Genomic DNA, 25,651 nt, shown 5'->3' on the forward strand with positions numbered 1-25,651 from the left:
TTTAATTGAGTAATTTCAAAGACCTGAGTACCTTTTATTGCATTAATTAGGAATGTATGCATGAATGAAAGATATGTAGCTTTTGTTCTATTTTTCACTATTATTCACCATTCATCTACGTATGTCACTTAATTTTTTGCGATTCAAATGCTTAAATGATCTCTTAGAAAGATCTAAGAGAAAAAAAATGAGGACCGAAATTATTACACCAACAAATTTGCTTAAATGATCTCTTACAAAAATCTAAGAGAAAAATAAAGAATGAGGACCGAAATTATTACACCTACAACAAATTTGCCCAGAGAGCAATAAATCAAACTTGCTTAGGAAGTACAATGATTTGTTAATAACTAAAAGAGCCTTCACCTATCATGTTAAAGCTTCTGTCAAGCAAACACCCATTGAAAGCTGTTTAGTCCCGTTTTAGATCACTGGAAATTTGACAAAATCATAAAAACCCTCATCTTAGAAATTCCAAGCATCAGGCAATAGTCCTACTTTATTGATATTGAGAGTTACACAATAAAAGTTTCGTACAGATTTTGCTTCCTACTTTTTGCTTTCGAATGGTAGATGTAACCAGTTACAACGGCAACACAGAGATGCCAACACAGCTGCTGGCCACATTTTTACCCTGCATTATATAAATTCAGCAGCTTTGCTTATTCAGTTGCTTTGCCTTTCCGCCTGCTGCTACTTCCAGTTTCCAACAAATAACAAACCATAGAATCAACATCATCCCCAAATATGCTATATGCCTCAATTACTTGCAAATAACTGAATCCCATCGAAAGCACCATCTGCATGCTGCTGCTGAGAACGGTATCCGATAACTCACATCCTTTCCCGCCTTCCAGCTTGGTCTCACTACATGATGATCCTGCATTCCAATATTAAATATTATTAACAAGGATCTAGCAATCTAATTCAGACTCAATTTGGGAAACAGGGTTTCAAGTGTCAAATACAAACAAAACTGCTCTTAGTTGACATCTTAGTTGAAATGCTTCAGTCGTCTCATTCTTGAGAAGTTAAAACAAGTCATGACTTAATCCACTTATTAGAATTGCACTTGCATTGTCAACTGAAAATACACTCACTAGCTCCAGAAGATGATGGTTCAGCCCCAGAAGTAGATGATTCTTTATGGCCAAGTTGCTGCTTCAAATTGTCACCTGCAAGATACTCAGCCCGAGAGACTTCCATTACCATGCACTCGATTTCCTTTTCAGTAAGTTCAAGATCAGAATAAAACCGCCCCTCAGCTAGAAGCGCCTGTAAATATTTTAAAAAAAAATGTAGAATCTAGTTATCCACAAATAAATTCAAATATTTTGCTGAGAATTGTTTGCACAAAGAAGATATTTACATTGTCAATCTGCTGGTCTTGTTGAGCTTTAATGGCAGCCTTAACTTGATCCTTGTCCGCATTTGTCTGTACAGAAAACATAAAACTAATGTCAGCTAATAAATCATATATTGAAGTAAAAGCCATTGACCGGCTTAACAAACCCAAAGAAACAGTCTGGGAAAATCCCCAACACAGTTGACATTGACTGGTCGGTAAGGACTATTATATTTTTCTTTCAAGCCTTATAAGAAGTTTCAATTTCATCCAATAGAACGACCATGGAAAAAGAAACTCATGAATTTGAAGTTTCTAAAGGATAAACATTGTTATTGTCATAATAAACACGCTCTTCCATAAACATATAAACATCTCAGTCTTGCCCTCTCTAACGTCATTTTTTAATGCCGTAAAGAAACAAACCTAATATAGCTCCACAAGTCCTCAAATCAGTCTTTCGAATATAAAATCAACCTAATATCATGACCCCCCTTTTTGGCGGAAAGAAACCTAATATCATGAGTTGCAATAATATAATCACCAAAAAAAAATTAGGATTGAAACATGGAAAAGAAAAATATATATATCCCAGCAGCTACGCATACCCCTCGAAGACAACTGAATCCCAGTCCTGCACCAACTGTCATACGCCGGGGGTCCACCAGGGAGTTGTAGTGATTCCCATGATGATAACTCAGCCGTATTGGAGGATTGTCAGTATTGTAGCTTCCATGAAATATATTGATGGGTTCTGCATCGGTCACTAGTTAGAAAGAATTATGAAGTAGTAAGCAAATTCATCTAGGCGTTTTTAAGACCATTCACACAAAACACAGTGGTACCAGTTGTATAGGAGTAAATATGAATAGGCCGATTATACATCTCACATAATGCTTGAATCTCCACATTGTTTCCATAGACCTGCATCCAAGATGTTAAAACAAATCTTTTAACCACAAAGCTATAGCTATCACAATTGCAAATAGAAAAACTAAATAAAAGCATTACACAGCAAAAACAGTATAAAAAACTGACAATACACTTGCATCAAGAGATTACAGGGAAAAGCCCTTTCCCGAGAAGCAAAACGGGAGTGGTGGAAGGGTATGGTTCAGATTCTTAGCTTAGAATGATAAAGTTCATATTTTATTTTAATAAAGGCACATTCCTCATCAGCATTTACACATGGAGCAAAAAACCAGCCAGTAAATCACCCAACATTAAGTAACACCATTTAGTAAAGAAATCAATTAGATAATTCTGCACTTCAACAATCCATTATCTACACTCAAAATCCCTTTCTTGAGAAAGTAATATAAGACACCATTATCATGGATTATGTTAACATTATGCATTCTTCTAGCCATTCTTCATCAACCTTCCAGAAAGAAAAATAACATTTAGTTTCGATGAAGAGCGGGAAATAAACAAAGAACCATTTCTTTTACATCCATTTGAGGTTATTCTCTAATCTTCTACAAGATGTTTCTCTCCACCTAAGCCATATGTACAATTCTTTGTCCCCACTCCTTCTCATCCATTTGAAAATGAAAACATTGAAAAAAAATATATCATAGTTCCATTCAATGACACTGAAACAAGAGAAGAGAGGGGGTATTAATAATAAGATTTTAAGATCTGTCCATTTTTACGTAAATCCACCAGATGGTTTGTAGCATGTTTGCAAGCCAAAGGGAATAGGGCTTTAGCCGAAAGTGGAAAGGAATATAATGAGGTTATGTTGACAATATGTTCAAATTACCAACGAACACACTTATGGAGGCAAATTTACATGAGATATGTTAAGGAGAAAATGAGATTTATAATGAACAAAAGTATCGTTATAAAATTTCCATTTAAAACCAACAAACTCAACGAGTGAACAGCTAACTCAGATTACAGTTTTACATACCTTATCTCTTCTTTTCCTCTTACAGTAAGATGTGAAACCTTCGGTTATAAATTGAGAAAAGTGATCCCTCTCTCGCTCCTGAAAGCACAAAGACAATTAGACGCGAATACCGTACAACAATATCATCCATAGACAAAACATAATTGCAAACATAAAGACTGATATGAAATAGAGAAATCGGCACACGCACACTCATACACATGGTGACCACACTTCGAGATAGGTCTACAAGATCAAATGCACCAGATGACTTTCAAGAACCGCAAAAGCAAAATTCAAAAAACTGAAATATATAAAGGTGTGTTCATCAACTCTCAAAATGCTGTGGGCAATGCAACGTCAACCACACTAAACTAACACTTGAGTTTCAATCTCTCAAATACGCGTGTTCTGGATAGACACACCCGTGCCCATGAATACAGGTTCATTTGACATCCCTAATTCCAAATTGCCTTGAAGCCAGATAACATCATGAAGTAGCACTGCTGTAAATTATTATGGTTGAATTCATCTAACAAGGCCAGAGCTATTCTATCGACCACTTCCATTTTCAAATTACCACCATGGGAAGGAAGAAATAAAGTAAACAAGCTATAAGTGCATGAGAATTATTTGACCATCTGCTTCGTGTCAATTCCAAAACTGCTCCATAATATAATAGTAATTCTTGTGAATGGTGTACACTCACTGTCACCTTGTCAGCAAATGTCCACCATCACCAAATACATTTGTCTTTGCATTTTCAACCAAAATCAAAATCAAAATCAAAAGGAAAAGAAAAACGAAAAAAACAAAAAAAGAAAAGACACTCACTCGGATGATATATAAGCACTTCATAAGCTGATCATATTTTAGTTATTTTCACTTTCTACTAATAATCTCTCCTTTCTGCTCCTATAATCCTTTTTATGTTCTTTAACTAGGATGTATCGTTCAAGCTTGTTAAAGTGACAACTTTTCTTATCAGTTTCTTTCGACAGAAAGTTCTGAATCATATCACCAGCTACTATACCCATTTACAAGAGCAACATGAAAAATCTTTTGCTTTCATCCCATGTGCAATACAAATTTAAGCAGTCATAACAGTTTCCATTACAAGTACCAAATATGATGCTGTACATGCCAGAAATTCATTAATAATTTGAAAGAAAATATCACATAGCACAAATACCCAAATCCAATCCCAAAGCCTTGTTCACATCCTCACTTCTCACTCAGGGGCCTTCTGGAACTTATGATTCAAGTACTGAATAAGAAACAGGAGAATTGTGTAGAAGAGGAAATACTAACATTTTCAACTGCAAATCAAAACATTAGGACCACATTCCACCAAGATAATACTCCGTTAGAGGCATCTTAACTGACACCTCCCCTCTAGCAATCACTAGCTTGTAGCCTAAATAATACAACTTCATATGTCCCATACAAAACACCACATACAAATCAAAGTTGACCAAGTTGACCAGATTCCTTTCTCCATTCTCATAAAATCCAACAGCTTCCCTATTGAAAATCAAATGATCAATGTGATAATCTCGTGAGTTGTGAAATGATATTTAAGACAATGATATTATTCCTTCGGCACTGTTTCTTAGTTGAGGTAGATCTCCCATTACTCTCTTATTTACTTCTTGGAAAAGGCAGGAACAACCCAGAAACATAAAAATAAACATTCAACAGCAAGGACAAAACAAGGCCAATATAGCCTAAAGTGCAGACAATTAAGTTGACCGTTAACAATTGTAGATACCATGCAAAGAAAGCATGAATTGGAACCACAGAATGCCTCCTCCAAATTCTTAGGAAATACCAACTCAATCTTCTAGTGCATCAGTATTATATACCAATACATATTGAAGAAAAATAATGAAAGAAGTAAAATTACCATATAGTCTATGCACATCTGTCTGGCCAAATCATACAATTCAGAGTCCCCATACACTTGATCTGCAACAGCACGAAATAGACAATTTCCATCCTCCATCATCCTTTTGACTTCAAAACCTTTCACCCGCCTGATATCAATCTCAAATTGACGTTCTCGTTCCTGAAATCAATTCAACATGGTCACAAAGAAACATAGCAGTAAATTAAAGGCATCACCCACCAATGTAACTTTAAAAATATAGATAGAGAACTGGAAAATAAACATCAAAGGCATCATCCCACCAATGTGAACCATAATTATTCAAGAAAAATAATTATTGTAAGCTGTTGAATCAGGAAAAATAATTATTCAATGAATCACAGTAGTACACATGTGCTGCATTCATTTAACTAAATAGTGGCAGAAATTTACCAAGTCGTCATAAGAGGATGCAAAGCAAGGACTCTGCTCATCAGCACTGTTATACCCTTCACTTTCACCATGAGACCTAGGAGAAGAAGGCCTTGACCCGGATGGTGAAGTCCTCGTGGTAACAACAGGCCAGGCAACCGCTCTTCTAGAGGACCCACTCCTTGCAGCATTTGGACTTCCTGAGACTGATCTCCTTGAACTTGAGTTTGCTGCCAAAGGTTTTGGAGGTGGAACAGGTGGAGGAGGCGGCTGAGGACTTCCACTGCTAACAGGCGGTGAGTCACCACTTGAACCTTCACTCTCAACTACCACCCTCTCCGAAATCCTCAATTCACCCAAGCCCTTCTTTGATTCCCCAGAACCAATATTCTCCTCATTACCCAATTTTTCACTATCAACAGCTGCAGCATTTGAACTCTCATTCAGATCATTATTGCTGCTTTCCACCACAAGATCATCACTTTTCAATGCTTTATTACCAGTACTCCCACAATAATCCAGTAGCTCATCCACGACAACTTGTTCCTGCACTTGCTCTCCAATTTCCTCATCTTTCACAGATGAAATAACCTGAGAAGAAGTACCAACCTGTGGCTCTGCCCGAGCTGATGAGGACCCAGAACGACTAGGGTTTGAAGAAGAAGAACCCCCAGCAGAACCTCTCTGAACCAAAATCCGAGTCATTGGAATTCTGTATTTGTTAGCTTCAAATTTCCAACCCTTGACCGAATCTCCTTTAAGAAAACCTCACTTAGAGACTAAAAATCATAGTATTCGTGGGTTTATCGCGAGTTCTAGCCTTGGGCACGGTGATACCAATTCCTTGGCTGAAGGATTCTTTCCAGCTCAGCAGCGTGATCTTGTTCAGCTCCTCACGAAACAATCTCTGCATTCCCCTAACAATTCTCATGAGACCCAGACCTCCAACTTTAAACAATAAAACCCTCTTTTTTAAGTACTCGAATTTTACCCGAAAAGAAGAGTCTGGAAGAAATTCGCCTTCAAAAAGCCAAGCTGCAATCAAGAATACCCATTTCCTCAAAAAATAAACAAAAGAATCATAGCTTTGTGCACCTAATCCCTACTACTTCATTTTCGGTTCCCAAGAAAAGGCAGGAAAATCAAGCAAACTATAATCTTTTAACTACTCTTTCAAATTAGGGTTAACGGTATGCTAAAACATGTTTAAGTAATTCATAACATTGGAAAGAAGCATTACGAAAGATTTTTTAAAAAAATTACTTTCTGAACAAACAAAAATATCCAATAGAATCTACCATATTCAACAAATTGACGACATCCTTTTTGCCGAGATTCTCTTATTCTTTCAAAAGCCAAAAAAGCACGACTCCAAAATGTCTACTTTCTTCTCTATTCTTTAGATTAATTTCCCACCATTTCTCAATAACCAAACAAAGAGTAACCGGGCAGAACTACAACCAAATCAAATTATTACATAAAAAAGCAAAAATAAAGAATCATCATCTATCACCAATCACCGTAACCCTTAAAAAAGATAATACAAATCGAAAACCCTAGAGTTGACTAGGTAACGAGTCAAGCGACTCACCTAAGAGAAACGCGGAGATACAGAAGGAGAGAATCAGAGAAAGCAAGCTTGAGGCCGAGATGTTGCGATCTGCAGAAGCCGATTTTGGTTTTTTAGGGTTTTTTTTTATTTTTCTTTTTATTTTTAGGACCGAAGAAGAAGAAGAAGAAGAAGAAGAAGAAGAAGAAGAGAGAAGATAATAACTTGATTGCAAAGGAGACAGTAGGGAAGAAAAAGCATAAAAGGAATGAAAGGCTGCCTTTTAACGGTGAGGCACGGCCTGTGGCTGACGTGGAATTCACCCCCAAAGCGACGGCGAGTCTTCCACAGACATCATACGTGGACACTTCCAGTGTGATAGTAACACGTGGCTCTACACGTGCGATGTCAGATAGAATTAAAAAGTCCTTTTTTTTTTCTTTTAAGGTGGATTCTTGGCTGTGTTGCTCCATGTTAGCCTCTGAGATCGATTCCTTACTTCCCTAAGCTGAGCTGGTTCAAATTACGTTATTACCCTCCGATTACTGTTATTTTCTCTAAAGGATACTTATGATCAAATAGCTCTACTTTAACAGCAAAAAGTGATCACTTACCGGGTTAATTTCACTTTACCTCCTAGTAAATTAATTGTCTTCAAAATTCTTCCAATTATTATAAGGTGATAAACTTCAATTATTTTACCTTATTGAAAATATAAAAATTTTAATTTACTCTCATTTTCATTTACAAGATGACGGCAAATAAAAAGCGGTGTTAACGAATTTTTTTTAAGGGTATTTTAAAGATAATCAATGTATTAGGAGTAAATTAAAATTAATTCATAATTATCTAATTTCATATTGGTATCCATAGCATATTTTCAAATTTTCATGTATGTATAGACATTGCAAAATACGAAAATTAGATATTGAAGAGCAGGGCAGGGCAGAAAGGCAACAAGTACACAAGCAATTCCATTACTGAAAGAAACACTAATTTCAATGATGCAACGCAATGCAACCCACAGAACACTAACATTCTTCACAATTTTTTTTTTCCTTTCTTGGTCCCAAGACCACACAAGTTGATTGAATATAACAGAGTCCAAATCATATGCACTGAGAAAACAAGCCAGATTCCTCAGTACTAAGTTCTTCTTCGAAGAGCGAAAGCAGAGAGCACAATCAGGATCAGGAGCAGAGCTGCTGCTATGAGGGATGCCACCACAGCAGAACTAGTGCTCTGGCAGAAGTCACCAAACTGCTGACAAATAGGTAGCCAGTTTGCGTTTGGATTTCCACTATGAGCCAAATACACAACGGAAGCAGCAGCTGCTGCGGCACCTATTGTAAGTGCCATCATCACCTGCAGGTACATTAATAATTAATTAATCATATTCAGCACCTACACATTGTGAATATGAATGATAAATGAAAAAAAAAAAAATTTATGTTGATGTCAGTAAATTGAGCATACTGTGTCACCAATGAGGAGGAGCAGCCTTGGTCCAACAGCATGAGGGCGAACAATGCAGAGTATAGAGAAAGGTAAGGAGAGTACAAGGTATGCACTCACTAATCCATTTGCAATGACAAAAAACCTGCATGGGGCAAAAATTTTCTTTTGAAAATGCACACTAATTTATTCCAACAAATATGAGTTTTATAAGATGAAATAAATGAATATCGATACATACATGAAAACTTCGAAATCATCATATTGAGCTTCGAACTGGAAGAACTGAGTGAAGAAAGGGAGAATCTCATCAGCAGTGCCCATTGTAGCAGTGGCACCAAGAGCTGCACCAATGGCAGCGAGTCTCAAAACGAAGTCGAAGATCGCGACACCTTTCTTCCATCCTCCTCTTGGATGTGGTGTAGCTTTTGTTGTGGCCACGGCAGCTGCAGGAGCTCCGACAGCAGCCTTTCCTTTGCCGCTACCATTAACCTTCTTTGATTCGGGCATGTCGATTGCGTGGGCCGATTCCATTAGGAATTATTATGCTGTAATAGAGATGAAGAGGAGCTAAGGAGTCTTTCAATCTGCTTGTTGCTTAAGGAGATTGAGCTGGATACGGAATAGTATGATGGGAGTGTTTTATATAGGGAAAAGAGAGAAATTTAGAATGTCGGATAATGGGTTAGTTTTGATTGCACTTGAGAATTATCATGGGAAGTTAGGTTATTGCACAGTTTAGTTATGTAGGAGTCGTTGAGTGCCAACTTCATCCACTTCATCAAAATTCAGGACAAGACAGAAATGTGTAAACAGAGAGATTAAGATTTGTTATTACTTTCATTTAGTCAAAGATCATGGCTTATGTTGTGCCTAAATAACTCACAACTAATACAAAAATTTGAAGATTGACTAGTCGTCAACATGCCCGATTTTATGGTCACTCGTCCAAATTTAAGGTTGGTTTCGCTCGTGGACACGAAACAGAGTTCGGGTAGCATTGTCATTATTTGAAAAGTCAAAGCTCTGAATCTCAACGTCTTATTTTCGTGGACTGAAATAAAGAGCACTTTATCATCTCCACTTCATGAATATGTTGTCTCTTTACATAGTCAAGAAAGTAAGAACATTAGAATCACATCTCGTTCACTCTTTCATTTGATCAGTATCAGACTTGATCTTCAAGTGTGCAATCAAACTCAATTGTGTGAACAAATTCATTTACAAAATGTATTTTGAGCACAATATAAGACACTGTCAAACCCAACCTTAAAAGGGCTTTCGGTACAGCCGCAAAAAATATGCCTGCCCCTCTTCCTTTATACAAGCCGCACTACGAAGCTAGCCTTTTATTCTGCGTATATAGGAAACCCCCAAGGGTAAAGAATAACGTGTATTGACCATCAACTCTTGCAGATGGTGTTGTTCCTATACATGCTGGTGATCAAAAGAATTTTGCAAAAAGTACTACTTTCAAAGAGAGTTATTCCAATGTGCTTATGACACAAGTTATTCACAGATATCCTCCTATGGTCGCAGTTTCCATCCACGCTCTGCCAGTGCTTCATGAACTCGACTAGCTGCTTCTGCAGTGTCATTTAGGGGAGGATAGCTCCAGCTGTCTGACATCTGAAAAATATAAACAAACGTAACTACTAAAATACATGGAAAAGAAGCCTGATTACATCTTATACTTATTCTGCAATTGTTGAGTACTAAACTCACAATCAGCTAATCAATTCCTAGCGTAAAAATCGAGCAGACTAAGGTGCCAAAAGATAAGGACTTAGACACAGATGATTTCAAGAGGAGTCCCAAGTGATAATTAATGAACAAAAAGAGGCACCAATACACGATAGAGAAAGTGTTTTACTCGGCATGAACAGAAAAATGAAGGGTTAGGAACGGTTGGGAGGGCTGAGAAAAGGAAACTGAGGTCAGTAAAAACTGAATGCTGAAGCTATAACAAATTTTAACTTGATATTTAATGACACATCATTGTTTTTTGACATGTTAAAAATTGTATTTATAACCATATGTATTGCACAAAAAAAAGGTGCAGGTTAAGTACACTAGACAACTTTTTCTGGTCTTTTGGGAAACCTATCTACCATCCTTTTCAGTAGATCTTCTTCCCTATAAATAGAATTAAGAGAACCTTGGCTGTACGTGTATACATGTATAATTATATGTAGTGAAGCGACTGAGACAAGATTAGCCTGGTAAATTAAACACTGTAGCTAAGGAGCAATAGCAATTTCCATTTGAGTAACAGAACTGGCATGGGGCTTATAAACACAAAGAGAGCTAACTTAACGACATAATTAATTGCTCAGGCTAAAGATAGTAGAACAATTTTTGAGAGAGAAAGTAAGGCTGCAAATTACTTAAACTTTGCAAAATGTATTTTACTTACGTCCTCAGAACCTGTAAAAGGTCGAACCACTCCTCGCTCCCTCAAAGACTTGTGAAAATCCGTGAACTTCCATGTACAACGCTCAGCTCCCATAACATACACTGGTTTCCTGTAAGAAAGGCATTGGAAACATGAACTAGTTTTCAAATTGTTATCAAAACGGGAGTAAGATTTCCTTGTGAATACCCTGTGCTGCAAGCTTCACTTATCAGACTGATTGAATCTGCTGTAACAACAAAAGCATCTGCCCAAGCTAAATGCCCCAGATGTGGATTTGGTTCTGCAGAACATCACATGAAGTAATCATACAACATACTTCCAGGTTTGCCATATTTGATCACAAATAAAACTTCAAAATTAATTGAGATTTGAAGATACCTTCGCCATCCCAGATGTGCACTTTTGGATTATTTCCGAGTTCCTTGATGATGATCTTTGATACCTGTTGAGATGATAATCAGTATAAGATAAAAAGTACTAGTTCTAATTTCTAAAACAAATCAATGACAAATTAGCAGTTGTTGTAAGACCTTTTCAGGTGTTCTCATTGAAAAAGATATTCTGATGCTTCCACAGCTCACCAACACATTGAGAAGGTGTGCCGTTAACTGCTTAGCAAGGTCCGAACCATATCGACAGCAGCCTGTGAAGAATTTTTGGTATTGGATCATATAAACAACGCACACACCCTCCTCATACTCACATCCATAACTAAGATGGATAACAAACCCAAATAATATTTCAAATGCTCTGCAGAACTCAGACATCCATATAAAACTTAAATTTGAATATGGCGTGGTATGATGTACCATATAGAATGTAGCTATTTGAATTTCAGAGCAAGTACAAGTTGGTATGCAAAACACTAAAGAACAAGCATCACAGAAAGTACCTGTAGGCCCGCCGACGTTAACCACAACTAAAGGCTTTGGCAGAGGCGCAAACTCCTCATGCCATGCGCTAGCTGCACTGCGAAGTGCAGCAGAATCAATTTGATGCAAAGCTCCAGTTGTGAGGACCTAAGTTTATAGAAGATTTAGATTGAAAAGAAGAGAAGCAAAAGCAAGTCCGCAAGATGGATCACAATCTTCAGTTTCAGAAAGAAAAGAAAATAATATTCCATAAGGCTAGAGTTTCTCATTAAAGCAGACCTATGGGCCAATATAATTCATATAACATACCACATGCCCATCAGGAGGTTCACATGGAGTTATCCATCTGCGAAGAAATTGAGGAATCTTCTCTTGTCCTTCAGGAGTCAAAGGATAATAATCATGTCGGGGGGTAATCACCAAGTCAAACCTGTTTAAATGTACCCTTGGATGTTGTATCTGCAAAAAGAATAAATGAAACAAAACTTAAGTCATGTCGATAGAATTGAAAACACTGACTTTATTAAGCTATTCAAATTGATGTATTACTTATTCCAAAGTAATAATGTACTTATATTCCAATTTAGTTAATTTACTTTCTTATTTTCACTATTTATACTTTCTTTTCTGGAAGACTAATTAAGATTAATTGAAAAGAGTCAATTAATAGACACCATGCATAAAACTATATTTACCTTAGACAAACATCTCAAAACTACAGCATTTACAGCAAATTATTCCAAGAAGCCAATCAAGTACAAAACTAGAACAATAATAAGGTCCAGTGGCAAACCTGAACAACAAAGACATTGTCAGATGCTAAACGTTTTATAGAGCTTGCAATAGAAATGGTATCTCTACCAGATGCAACTACCAGTAAAGGGCCATCCCTGAAAAATTTAATAGAAATCATTATTATTGTGCAGCCAAACATAGAAGCATCTTTACAATGTACATTGGATTATACCAATCCAATGTGATAAAGTGCACGATTTAGCATGGCTAATTCAATATCCATTGGAATATACAAGAAGATGGATGATGCCAGTTCAAAAACAAGCATCACAATACTAAAGCATCAAGAGTCAAAATTTGCCAAAAAGAACAAGTGAAAGACAAAAGATACTGCGAGAAGCATTTTATTCACAGAGAATCAGAAATCTTTGATGAAGTTAGGCAGCCTTAACAACTATTTAACCATGTGCCAAATACGTGAGGGTAAATTTGAATCGGGAATGGAAGAGTGCGCTGAAGAAACTATGGGTCCGAATTTTCTTAACTGCCATGGTACATTTCCAAAATGTTTTCTGCTTGCCTAAGAAGGGGAAAAAAGAATACATACATACATATATATATATATATATATATTGGCTTGGCCGAGTATTCTCAGAATAATTTTGGGAAGAACTGCATTTCAGAACACCCTGTATTCAGTTATCAACATTAGCGTTTGCAAGCGAAGACTCATAAAGTGCCCCATATTTTAACGGTAGGTCTCTCAATCCTTCTTCTTTGCTAGCTTTTAACAAAAGACTTTGCAGAAGGGAGGGTCAATCTATAAATTTCGATACTGATAACAAAACCAGGACCAAACCAACCAGAAAATTGGAGTACTACTATTCCAAATTTCTTAGCTCCAGTAAATCTAAAATTGGTTTCAACCATAAGTCTACCTTGACACACTTCTTAACTGCACAGATAAATAATTTCAGTAATAAAAAATAGAAAAAAAGAAAAGCATACTTTTCATAAGTTTCGCGGGCCATAGTCACAATCTGCCGCACATCAGCCTCAAGTACAGATGACAAACCTACATTACCACCATTTTCCAAAGGGTGACGGACAGGTTTCTCCCCTCGGGCTGCTGACAAAAGACGCGAGTAACCACAAATTTGCCTAATGACATATTCTAACTTCTTGTGGACAGATACTGGGAGCCAATGAAGCCACTCATTTATTCCTCCCCTTGGCCTTGTAACTCGCTGCACATCATATCAGTATAAGATAAAAACAACCACAAAATCAAACACAGAGACAATTAATTAAATTAGAGCTAGGAAAGAATTTTTGGCCACTAAATGACAAAATTACCCTGTGAAATCTGCATCAACCTTCGACAAATTATAAGAGAGAAAATAAGACCAATTCTAACACCCAAGCTTTGATTTGGAATGATACTTTGATAACTTAGTCACTTCAGCATTTATCTATTCTTCAGGTTAATATGCTGCTGGTTCATTTTTCTCAACTTCTGACAAGTTTTATGCATCAGGAAAACTTAGTAATTTTCATAATTTTATGGATATGATTGAGGGTGGTCCATGGGGCTACGATGATTTTTAAATTATTTTTATAATTGTGTTGCAATAAGTATCACAGAGAGTTTTTATCCTAAACCAGACATTCTTTTCTACCAGAATCGGCAATTACGATCCTACTAGGTACTGACAACCTAGTACACTATCAATTGAAAATCCATAAATAAGCAAGAGTTTTACAAGCTTTTGAAGCTCTCTCAAAGTGGTGATCAGCTTCTTTCTAGCTTAGGAACTAGTTCTTTTCTTCTTTTTCCCTACTGCTACAAGCTTCTACAAACTGTCCAACTATTTCAAGCATTAGATAACCATAAACAACAAATTTTTCACTTCAAACAATCCCTCATATCATTGAGTAAAACCTATTAACATCAACATATAGCCCTAAAATCCAAGTTCAATTGATAAATGATATTTTGTCTTCTTAATCTGTGGTAAAGCCACAAATTAACAAAATAATAACAGTTTTCTATTTAATTGCAATGGAAAAATCCCAACACTATATTCCCTCTTTAACCAGCATGCATGGTTAGTTGGCAACTGTTACTTGTAAACAACAATGATGAGCATCATGAACACTTTCACACCCAATCTCACCAAATAAGAACACTGTCTCATTGCACACTAGGGAATGGAAACAAAACCATTAATCATTTAATCATCCAGAAAAATCCAGAAAATATTAGTACTACTAGAAAATTTTAACCACAAAATTTTTTCCCACCCATTACACAATGGTCTTAGACAATTATACTCCAGAGCGCTCCCTTTACCCCCATAGTTATTCATCAACCAATACCTTCAATCCTCCACAACCATCTATATCTCTCGACCACATAACCCTATCATCATTAAACTGAGAATGCAGCAGTAATTACGCCAGCTTCCTTGCCCCCTTAATCAAACCAAGTTCCCCACACCCAAATATTCCACCTCATTTACTTATATTTCCTTAGTTCACACATTTTTAAATAATTTTCAGCAACAACGTTACATGTACAGAGCAACTTCTCTAAATTCTTACAAAAACACAACGTCAATAGCAATGAATAAAAACTAGAAAAAAAAAATTTCTTCATGCAAAATAATATGATTATTTTCCTATGAAACAAAGATCTAAAAATGAACTCACATATAGGACATGCTTATCGGATAACCCAAGCGCCCGAACCAATCCGACGCATTGATTCTCAGAACCCGGGTGACCGTTGCCGATAACCACGGCCCGTCTAATGACGCTGTAAGCACCGGCTGCAAAGATCTCCGGCACACCCATAGTTTGCGTTGGCGGTTCCGGAAGCCTTATTGGCCTCATGTCTTCAAAATCCTAATCCCAAATTACAGATAATTCAACAATTCAACTGCAACTTGCGAGGAAATGAAGAAACGATGCAATTTCACAAACAGTCTTTTTGCTTATTCGTCTTCTTGTTTATGCATTTCGTTTTTCTTTTTAATTAATTAATAATTTCGCTTTTCTTTTTAATTAATTAATAATTGTTTTTGGGTGATCTAAGTACTGGATCTAAGAATTTTCAGCCCAATTCAAATAGATCAAGGCCCATTTTGAGTTCGGGATCAATATTTTAAAAAAGACAAAATATGTACGAGAAAGGGGACAGGAGATTCTTAAAGATTTTTTTTTAAAATAAATAAATAAACATAAACAGTTCATAATTTTTCATTAGAAACAGTTAGATAAATGTATATTAAACCCATTACGTATTAAAAAAAAATCCATTACAATAAATAATTTGTTTAGTCATTGAATGACTATCGAAGAAGAGCATGGAGAAAAATACACTAAGGAATCTTAATTATATATCTCCATTAAACGCGCACATAATATTTTGGGAAAATAAATTTCAAGAATCTTTAAAACTCTCAATTTATTTATTCGATTTAGTCATTACAATGATTTTTTTTTTGTCTTTTTATTTCATAAAATTATAAATACAATAACGAGAGAAGAAACCATAGAGAAGGAAATAAATGTGCAATAGAAAAATAATAACCAAAGTTTTACATGAATACTAGATATAAAATAAATATGAAAATCTCAAAGCAACATCTAACATGTGTTATGAAATTTTATTTCTCTCTTTAATCCGTGTAAGCTGCATGCATGCATGCATGCAAGCTTTGAATATCCCTTGAGTACCGATGATCAGATCATTAGCCTCAGGCTTAGTTAGTGACCCGTTCGCAGTTGGTAATGGCGGAGCAACCACGGCGGTAAGGGTTAACGGGTCCGCCACCGTGGTTGCAGTTGTAATAGGAAGTGCCGCGTCGGTTGCACGGGACAGAGTTGGCCCTCAGGGCGCCGTAGCTAATGAAGCCTCCTCCCCAGAGCTGGCGACGGCTCTCTTCGGTCGGCATCAACATCTCATTCTCGTCGTATTCGTTGATGCGGCCGACGTTGTTGATCCGACCCCAGTTGCTTCCGTCGAAGGCTCTGGACTCGGCTGCCATTGCCACCACCACCACCGCCGTTGTTAAGAACAACAAACTCATCAGCTTTGAACCCATTTTTTTTTCCTTCCGTTGCTTTCGTTTTAACTCGGAGATGATCCCTTTTCTTTTTCAAGTTTTGTTGCCCCCCTTATGACAGGGGATTAGAGAAATTTGGGAAATTAATGCACAATTTCATCAAACGTGCGTAATTTTTCACTTTATATAGAATTATCTACACCATCTAATTTAATGGTGATCTAAAATTTATGCAAGGATAATTACTTTGTTAGTCCTTATAATTTGAGTTAGTTACTGAGTTAGTTCTTATAATTTTAAAAAATAGCAAAAAGGTCCATTTGGTATATCTTATTTTAGTTAATATCTGTTTTATCCTTGAAAGCTTAGATTAAGCAATTATTAAAGTAATAAGATAAGAACAGGGAATTAATGTCAATGGAATTAGATATTTCTCCCACAAATGTGAGTAGAGTAGCATAGAAATCTAGATTGTGGCATAATAGAATTGATTTAAATAAGTATAAGTGCTTGTTTAGTATGCTTTATTTAAGAGCCATAAATGCTTATTTAATCGCATAAGCACTTTTTAAAAATTTTTATGGTGTTTGGTTATTTTTTTAGTAGAGTTTTTTTAGCTTAAATAAGCTAATTTACCTCTACTGGCAAAAGCCCAAAATTTGAGCTTTTGGGAGTAGAGGTTAGAGAGCTTCTCCAAAAAATATATAATATAAAAAATATCATACAGTTTAATGGTTCAAAAGTATTTTTTTTATTGACAACCAAATACCCAATGACTTTTTATCTAAAAGCTCTATTGGTATAAGCTTTACTGCTATAAGTTCTACTGTTATAAGCTCTATTTAATAAGCTGTACCAAACGGAGGTAGATTTGTTATTTTAACGTATCATTATTAAAAAAAAGGTAATGATAGGATGTTCATTGTAATTTTAAAAATATTAAAACTAATTGAGTAATTAATTAGAATTATATGGACTAAAAGAATATTTATCTTTTACACAAACCTAAATATATGATGTAGTATTTTTAGTTTTTGATCAGGTCAACTCAACGACGTGGATAATGTGCTTATTTGATCGAATAGTATTGATGGTTAATGGTTTGTAACTAAACGTATATCCACTTATTTAGTTTTAGTTAATTGATCAATGTTCTTCCCTAATTTTAAAACTCAAATTCTTTTTTTTTTTCTCTAATCTAGTATAAAAATCTTTTTTTTTTTCAAATAATTTCAAATATAAACTAATAAAACTTACAGAATTACTTACACACCATCCGAAACTTTAGAAGGAAGTTGCTCCAACGAAATACGGAAAGCCCGTTTGGGAAAAACTAATCTTGCAAGCTTATGAGCTGCCCGTATTAAGCGAACGAACAATCATACTGAACAGAAAATAACCGACGCGCGGAAATGTACGTGATACATCCATCATTCATCGTCCCTCAATATTCTTAATAACTCAAAAATCTATCTTGTTAATCGAGATAGTTTTCAAGTAGTTTTATTTAATTTATTAGTGGAGTTTAATTTTTTAAAAATTAAAAATTAAAAAATAAGTCGTAAAATGTATAGACATTTATTTAAAAATAGCGAACATCAAACTTAACTAATATTTTCTTTTCGAGCAGTGAACTCAATCTCAATCACTCTTAAGACTATTTTTTTTCTTTTTCATTTTCATAGACGGGGTTGACGTGGGTCCATTAATTGATGGCTGGGAATTTTTTTTCTTTGCTATCATTAGATTACAATCAAATCTTACCCATCAACAATCTTTGTTTTATACTCAATCCATTTTTTTTTAATAATTTACTGTATGTACATTGTCGTTGGACCCCATCCTAATAGAGTAGAACTTTATTAAATTGGTAATCTCGATTAAATAATTACTTTTATCAATCTCGACTTGGAGCTAATGTAATAAATTAATAATTTGATAAATTTATTAGATAATAGAGTTTTAAAAAGATCTTATGTTTTTATGGACTTGTTTGGATGTTGTATTAAAACACCTCATTGTATTAATTTAACACAAGCCCATGTTTGACAAATAAAAAACTACAGAATCACCACATTAAAAGCCCAACTAATGCGGCTGTTGCCGCATTAAGTTAAACCAGCTGCCGTTTTGTTTTGTATTTTTTTTTCTCTCTCCCTTGCTTTTGTAACTGTCGCTGGAGCCCCTTTTTTAGTTTTGCTTTTTGACTTTTGCTTTTTGTCTTTTGCTTTATTAAAATAATAATAATAATGATTATTAAATATAACTTTTAATTTAATATTATTTTTATATTATAATTATTAATATTGATTAATAAACATGTAATTTATTATTCAATATTATTATATTATATTATTTTTTACATTATAATTTATTATAACTAATAATAAATAATTAAATATAAATAAATTTAAATAATATTAATTTAAAATTAATAATAATATAAAATATAAGTATAATTTAAGTATATTAATATAATATAATATTTAATTTAAATTAATCAAAAAATTTATTACAGTACAATGTAGTACCAAACATTATACAGTATTATTATAATACAGTGCTAATGCAATACAATATAATACAATACACCAGCATTAAAATAATACAATACAGCATAATACAATACATGTACCAAACGCACCCTATAAGACCTAATTAATACATGAATAAATAATTAACTAATTTGAAATGAAGTACATATGATATGTCTATGATTTTCTTTATTGTACTGACAGAATGTTTTATTCATTCATTTGTTATTGTTACATTCTTTTCACTTTTCAAAGGAAAAACCACATTATAATCTATGTGTTATGTTAAGAGAAATAAAAGGGAGATTGAGATTATATATTCTCTCCATTAATTGATGGCTGGGAATTTTTTTTTTTTCTATCATTAGATTAGAATCAAATCTTACCCATCAACAATCTTTCTTTTATACTCAATCCATTTTTTTTTTAATAATTTACTGTATGTACATTGTCGTTGGACCCATCCTAATAGAGTAGAACTTTATTAAATTAATGATAAAAAAATTGATAATCTCAATTAAATAATTATTTTTATCAATCTCAAGGAGCTAATGTAGTAAATTCATAATTTGATAAATATATTAGATAATAGAGTTTCAAAAAGATCTTATGTTTCTATAAGACCTAATTAATCCGTGAATAAATAATTAACTAATTTGAAATTAAGTACATATGATATGTCTATGATTTTCTTTATTGTATTGGGAGAATGTTTTATTCATTCATTTGTCATTGTTACATTCTTTTCACTTTTCAAAGGAAAAACCACATTATAATCTATGTGTTATGTTAAGAGAAATAAAAGGGAGATTGAGATTATATATTCTCTCCATAAAGTCTTCTTGGGCAAGTTAGCGTGTAATTGTAATCTAGTCAAAGGATTATCAAGGGATTGATTCATTTAATTAAGATCAAATTAAAATAATATTATACAGCTTGACAGAATCACTACATTATTTAATTATACTACCTCTATACTCCATAAAATTTTCTATTACGAACGTGATATTATCTTCATAAATTGATAAATTAGTAATTTACCGATATATTAATATTCGCTAAATTAATAGATTTTTTTATCTTTGTCAACATATTTTTTTTATAAAAAAAATTTATGCCCAGCGCTTCTTGCTTCTTTCTTTTTCCTGTAACAATCTTTGTCGTAAACCTTCAGTTTGGTAATCAACTTAAGCATAGAAAATTATTGGCAGGAAAAGACTTTAATAGAAGAAAATTACTGAGAGAAATGCTTGTACAGATTATTCGCCCGGTTTTATTTATTTATTTATCTGTTTTTTGGGGCTAAATTACAGACGAAGCATTGTATATAATTGAGAAACTAGAATTACCATGATCGGCTTTCGGCTGGGGGTAAAAGCAGCAACTTAATTTCATTAACTTCACAAGAGAATCTAAAAATTTTATAAAAAAAAATCTGTTATACACCAATAATTTTCTTTGCTCTAATTCATTATATATGTTAAGGTTTGTGATGAAGAAAGAAGAGGAAAAAAAAATGTAAAAAGCTAAGAAGTATTTCCGCTGGAGCTCGAATGTGTTGTATGTATATTTCATGGAGATATCATTTAATAATAAACCAATGGATCAGTTTTCTTCCCTACACTTAAGTAAGATTTCATATTAGTCTATCAAACTGTCTGCGGCAAGGAACTGTCTGTAAATAAAGGATGTAGGAATGGGTAAAATTGAAATTAATTTTTTAGATCTTACCTAGAACTTGAAATCGGGTGTCCAACAAAAAAAGAAAAAAGAAAAACACATATAAAGTATTTTAAATATATATTATGGGCATATTTTTGTACTATTTTCTTTGGAAACTGAATGAAATAATTATGTTATTTATAAAGGAAAAATTAAAAAAGTAGAGGCAATGCTTTTTATTTGAAACTGTTGAAAAATCAAACCAAAGTTGAGCACAGTTTGCCAATTTGGCAAATTAAAGCCAAATTGAAACTTGTGGTCGGTGAGCAATGCTCCTTACAAATAGAAGGGCAATTCTTTATTTGTTTGATCATCCAAAAATTGTGAGATCTAAGAGCATTGCAAGTGAGCTCTTCAAGAGTGTAGAGAAAGCATTTCCTTGGGTACTAAAGGGATCTATTTGGGTGCTAAGGGGATCCATTTGGGTGTATAAGATATTGGATTTTGAGAGTAGTTCCCAAATTTTTTAAATTTCTATTTGTTAATAAAATTATCTTCCAGTTTTTATCTGTAGATGTATGAATTCGTGGATTAAGATCTTCTCTTGAGTAAAATTTACTCAAGTAATTAGTGGTTGATAAATTAAAAAATTAAAGTAGTTAGCACCAAAGAATAGGCAACACAAAATCTTTCAAAAATTTAGGACAATAGCAACTCCGATTAATGTTTCAATGATCGTATGAGATGTGAGGTTGAATTATAAAAATCCGTGTTTCACCGGTAGCAGTACATATCTACATATCAATGAATGTTTTGTATGATGCACTAAAGGCTTCATGGATTCGATTCACTTAACACTTAACAGGTCAAGATGACTTAAACGTGGGACTTACTCGCTTGGCTAATAAAAAAAGGCAACAAACATTGTTTCTTTTTCTTTCTTATTTTTCTCATGTTTTCGCCAAATAAAAGGAATTAATTACAGTGTCAATTACCCTAGCCTTTTGGAAAGGAATGGAATAATAAGAGTAATGATATTTGCACAGAATCTGTACAAACAAAAAATATCGGAATGGAGGAAATAAGAGTAATGATATTTGCACGGAATCTGCAGATGCAAAAAAGTATCTCTCATTTCTGTAAACTTTGCATCCCCTTGAGTGTTATTACGAGCCCTAGCCGGTTGACCTTTGGCAGTTTGTCGCGGTACTGCACTCACGACGGTAAGGGTTAACCGGTCCGCTAGCTGATCTGCAACCGTAGTAGGAAGCACCACGTTGGTTGCACGGAACCGAATCGGCTTTCAAGGCATCGTAGCTTATGAACCCGCCTCCGCCACCAAGCTGACGACGACCGTCTTCTTCCACGGGCCTTGCCATTGTCATAACCACCGCCAACATTAGGAACATCAAACTCAGTACCTTCGAACCCATTAATAAAGATTGAAAAAAAAACAAACAATACAAAGAACGTTGATTAGTCCGATCAGAGATGTTTGTGTAACCTTGGAGAGATGTGTGAACCCTCTCAAGGGAAGCACGACTATCAAACATGTAGAATTGGACTTTATATAGAGAATTCTACACAATTTGGTGATACTAAAATTGGCCCTAACCTGAATTAAATGACATATTTATATATGGATATTTTTAGTTCTTTTTGATCGGGTCAACTCGCCCACGTGCGTATATAACTTTTAAGAATATTTGTTTGATTAATATTAATGGTTTAATTATAATCTGACATGTAAATGTATTTATCCAAGGATTTAATTTTAGTAAATCGAATATCTGGATCGGTCTCTAATTTCAAAGGCCTTCTTTTCTAAATTCCTCATTCACAATTAATATCTTTCTTGGATAAATATGATTTCTTTGCAACAAATTGATTGTTTTGAGATGTAGCTCTACAATGTAAAAATAATAGAGTTAATTTATTTGCTAAAATATCATATTTAAATACCATCTCCAATGGTGTGTTTGTTCTATTACTATATATTTTTCATACCATGGAAGAAATGAGGAATTAAACTTTTATAAAAAAATGTAAGTAATAAAAATATTTTATAAGAGGTTCAAAGTGTCATTCTCACCAATCTATAATGTCAAAATCACACCAAGCAAAATTTTATAGTTCATAACACCTAGCAAATACATGGTCGCCAAAATTGAAACATTTTTTTTTCCTTCCCAATTGGAAAGTTAAGTTGTTTGTTTAAAACTAACATTTTTACGTACGCCCTTTTAAGTAATACATATATGTGCTTATATTTTGTAAACTATTTAATTATGTTAGCGACAATGCTATTTTTTAAATAGAAAAATTAATTTTAAAAATATAGTCATTTGTACAATTATTTTTTCCGGTTTCCCCACACTTATATTATGTTACAACTACAAATTTTGTTTTAATAATAAAAATCAAACCTCAAGATTACTAGGATCGATGGAAAGAAGAATAATTTAATTTTGCATTCGGTGTTTGATTTAGACTTCCATGCTCGCTTTCCATGTTTATGCCTTCATTCCCATACTCAAGACTATAACGCATCAGCAATTGATATTTTTCAAAGAAAACTGTGTATTTAAATTACTAAATATTTTTCTCAATATTCATACTCCTGATTTGTATTCCATAAAAATTACAAAATAAAATAATAAAAGAGGAAAACTTAAAGGAGGAAATTAATTTTCAATAGCAAAATATCCAATGAACCCCCATATAGTATAAGGCACAATCAATATTGAAAAATGTTATTTCTCTCGTTTCTGTAAACTCTTGAATCTCCCCTGAGTGCCATCATTAGCCTCAGCTGGTTGACCTTTCGCAGTTTGTGGAGGTGGAGCACTCGCGACGGTAAGGGTTAACAGGGCCGCTGCCGGTCCTGTTATGGCAATCGTAATAAGAATGACCTTTTAGGGAGCATGGAACCTTATTGGCTAACATTGCGTCATAGCTGATACAGTCTTGGCCTGCATTAAGGTGGCGACGGCTCTCCTCCGTCGGCATCGACATCTCATTTTCATCTTCAATGCGGCCAACAACATTAATGCTCTTGATGCCACTCGGCGTGGCTGCCGCTGCCACGACCACGGCCATCATTAAGAGCACCAAACTCATTTCCTTCGAGCCCATTTTTGATTTCGTGTTAACAGCTCGGAGATGGGAGATGCCGAGATGGTGATGATGATGATGATGATGATCCCTGTTTCAAATTTTCGCCCCCCGGTGATAAGAGGGCAAAACGAAAATGGGAAAACACACAACTTATCAAACACGTAGATTTTGGCTTTATATAGGATTAATCAATATAATGTCTAATTCAAACAATTTTTATTTTTAATTAATAACTCATAAAAAACGTGTTGTATTTTTAGTTTTTGATCAGGTCAATTCGGCAACGCGGATATTGTTTAATAATATTTGATTTACTAAAATTGGTGATTTATAATTAATCTTACAAAATACATTTCTAAGGATTTATTTTTAGTTAATTGAATGTACCGTTCTCTATATATTTAAAAAAAAAAAAGAGTTTAATCTGCAATGCGTTTAATAAGATTTGTGTGAATATTTGTGTCTAGGCTAAGTTTAAAACAATGGTTTTAGTGCTATTTGTGGATCACGTACAACACATGAATCAAAATTAAAGCCTAAAATAAACAGATTCTGCTAATAATACAAAATATACTTAATTAATGTTAATTTACAAGAACATTGATTATCATTTAAGGCAATCCGAATATTTAGAATAGGATCAAAAGCCTTTCTGCGAACAAGCTATGTTTTTTTAATTTTTATTTTATTTATTAAAAAAAGTTAAGATATTAAGTTTTGGTGATTACCAAAACAATTAATCCCAGAAAATATATATTATAATCTCATGTAATAATTCTGGTTCTAAAAATCTCTACATATGAACTATAAAAAAAAAATTACAAAAGAATTTATGGCATGGTAAATATATAACACATAATATTTTTAAATGATGCTGATATGATCATTTGAGTAAGAAGCTTGCATATCTTAAATCTCATAATCAATTAATATGACATTTACTGACATTTAATTTTCTAACACTTTGTAAAAAGTGTCAGTAATTGTGTAAATATACACTATTGAAATACAAGTATGCAACCCAAGAGGGGAGGTGAATTGAGATTCTAAAAATTATTTGATTCTAAGACAAATTATCATGCAAATCTAGAATGAATTTAAAGCAATAACAATTAAGTTGATCACAATATAAAAAGATAAGAGAAGAGAAATTCAAACACAGAGATTTTTACGTGTTTCGGCCAACCTCGCCTACGTCCACGCCTCCAAGCTTTCTGAGCTTGAGGATTCTACTAAGCAAGCCTTCAAGGCTTCAAATGCTTACACTTGACTTCCAAGGTGTCAATAACCTTTACAACAAGAGATTATCCCAATTTCTTTAACCTAAGTGTATCCCAACACTTACAATCACTCAAAACAAAAGATTTCAAATTTGTTTTGCCTCTCACAATATATAAGATTACACAATGATGCCCAATACGTGAATAGATGAAGCAAGAATGTGTTCTAAGCTCTATGAAGATTGTATTCTCGAATATAAGCTCAATAGTCGTGTTGTGATCAATCTCCTTTGAATTTGAATGAGTTTTATTTATATTTGGAGCTGAAAAACTAGCTGTTACAAACTGTCGGACCGAAAACGGTTCGCCGTTAACCATTAACGATTAACCATTTAGGCTGGTCAAAAGTTACTGTTGGGCTAAATTTCAAATAAACGGTTTGCCGTTTAGGATTACCCTTTTGCCGTTAAATTCCAGAGACCT

At 34.1% G+C, this 25,651-nt stretch overlaps 3 protein-coding genes across 4 annotated transcripts; all 3 read right to left on the bottom strand.

Moving 5' to 3' along the window:
• Window positions 1-481: 481 nt before the first annotated feature.
• On the bottom strand, window positions 482-7,349 carry LOC102626053 (OVARIAN TUMOR DOMAIN-containing deubiquitinating enzyme 6). Of its 2 annotated transcripts, XM_006487853.4 has the most exons (10): window positions 7,130-7,349; window positions 6,530-6,573; window positions 5,560-6,445; window positions 5,146-5,307; window positions 3,261-3,338; window positions 2,191-2,269; window positions 1,954-2,099; window positions 1,370-1,435; window positions 1,101-1,275; window positions 482-880 (listed from the first exon to the last, which is right to left on the bottom strand). In XM_006487853.4, exons 3-10 carry the CDS (start codon window positions 6,241-6,243, stop codon window positions 663-665), a joined length of 1,608 nt encoding a protein of 535 aa, XP_006487916.1. In that variant the 5' UTR covers window positions 6,244-6,445; window positions 6,530-6,573; window positions 7,130-7,349; the 3' UTR covers window positions 482-662. The 2 variants fall into 2 exon arrangements, with proteins under 2 accessions (XP_006487916.1, XP_006487915.1); XM_006487852.4 differs by having other exon boundaries at window positions 5,560-6,573.
• A 689-nt stretch (window positions 7,350-8,038) lies between these two features.
• LOC102625769 (casparian strip membrane protein 2-like) lies at window positions 8,039-9,572 on the bottom strand. The gene is made up of 3 exons (XM_006487851.4): window positions 8,784-9,572; window positions 8,564-8,687; window positions 8,039-8,452 (listed from the first exon to the last, which is right to left on the bottom strand). Exons 1-3 carry the CDS (start codon window positions 9,074-9,076, stop codon window positions 8,234-8,236), a joined length of 636 nt encoding a protein of 211 aa, XP_006487914.2. The 5' UTR covers window positions 9,077-9,572; the 3' UTR covers window positions 8,039-8,233.
• A 150-nt stretch (window positions 9,573-9,722) lies between these two features.
• Window positions 9,723-15,596, bottom strand: LOC102625486 (mitochondrial fission protein ELM1). The gene is made up of 10 exons (XM_006487850.4): window positions 15,278-15,596; window positions 13,574-13,812; window positions 12,624-12,720; window positions 12,140-12,289; window positions 11,851-11,977; window positions 11,489-11,601; window positions 11,337-11,400; window positions 11,145-11,238; window positions 10,959-11,067; window positions 9,723-10,171 (listed from the first exon to the last, which is right to left on the bottom strand). The coding sequence occupies exons 1-10, from the start codon at window positions 15,458-15,460 to the stop codon at window positions 10,070-10,072; spliced, it is 1,278 nt and encodes a 425-aa protein (XP_006487913.1). The 5' UTR covers window positions 15,461-15,596; the 3' UTR covers window positions 9,723-10,069.
• Between the last annotated feature and the right edge of the window lie 10,055 nt (window positions 15,597-25,651).

The sequence above is a fragment of the Citrus sinensis genome, chromosome 8 (assembly GCF_022201045.2).
Source record: "Citrus sinensis cultivar Valencia sweet orange chromosome 8, DVS_A1.0, whole genome shotgun sequence".
Classification (NCBI taxonomy): Eukaryota; Viridiplantae; Streptophyta; class Magnoliopsida; order Sapindales; family Rutaceae; genus Citrus; species Citrus sinensis.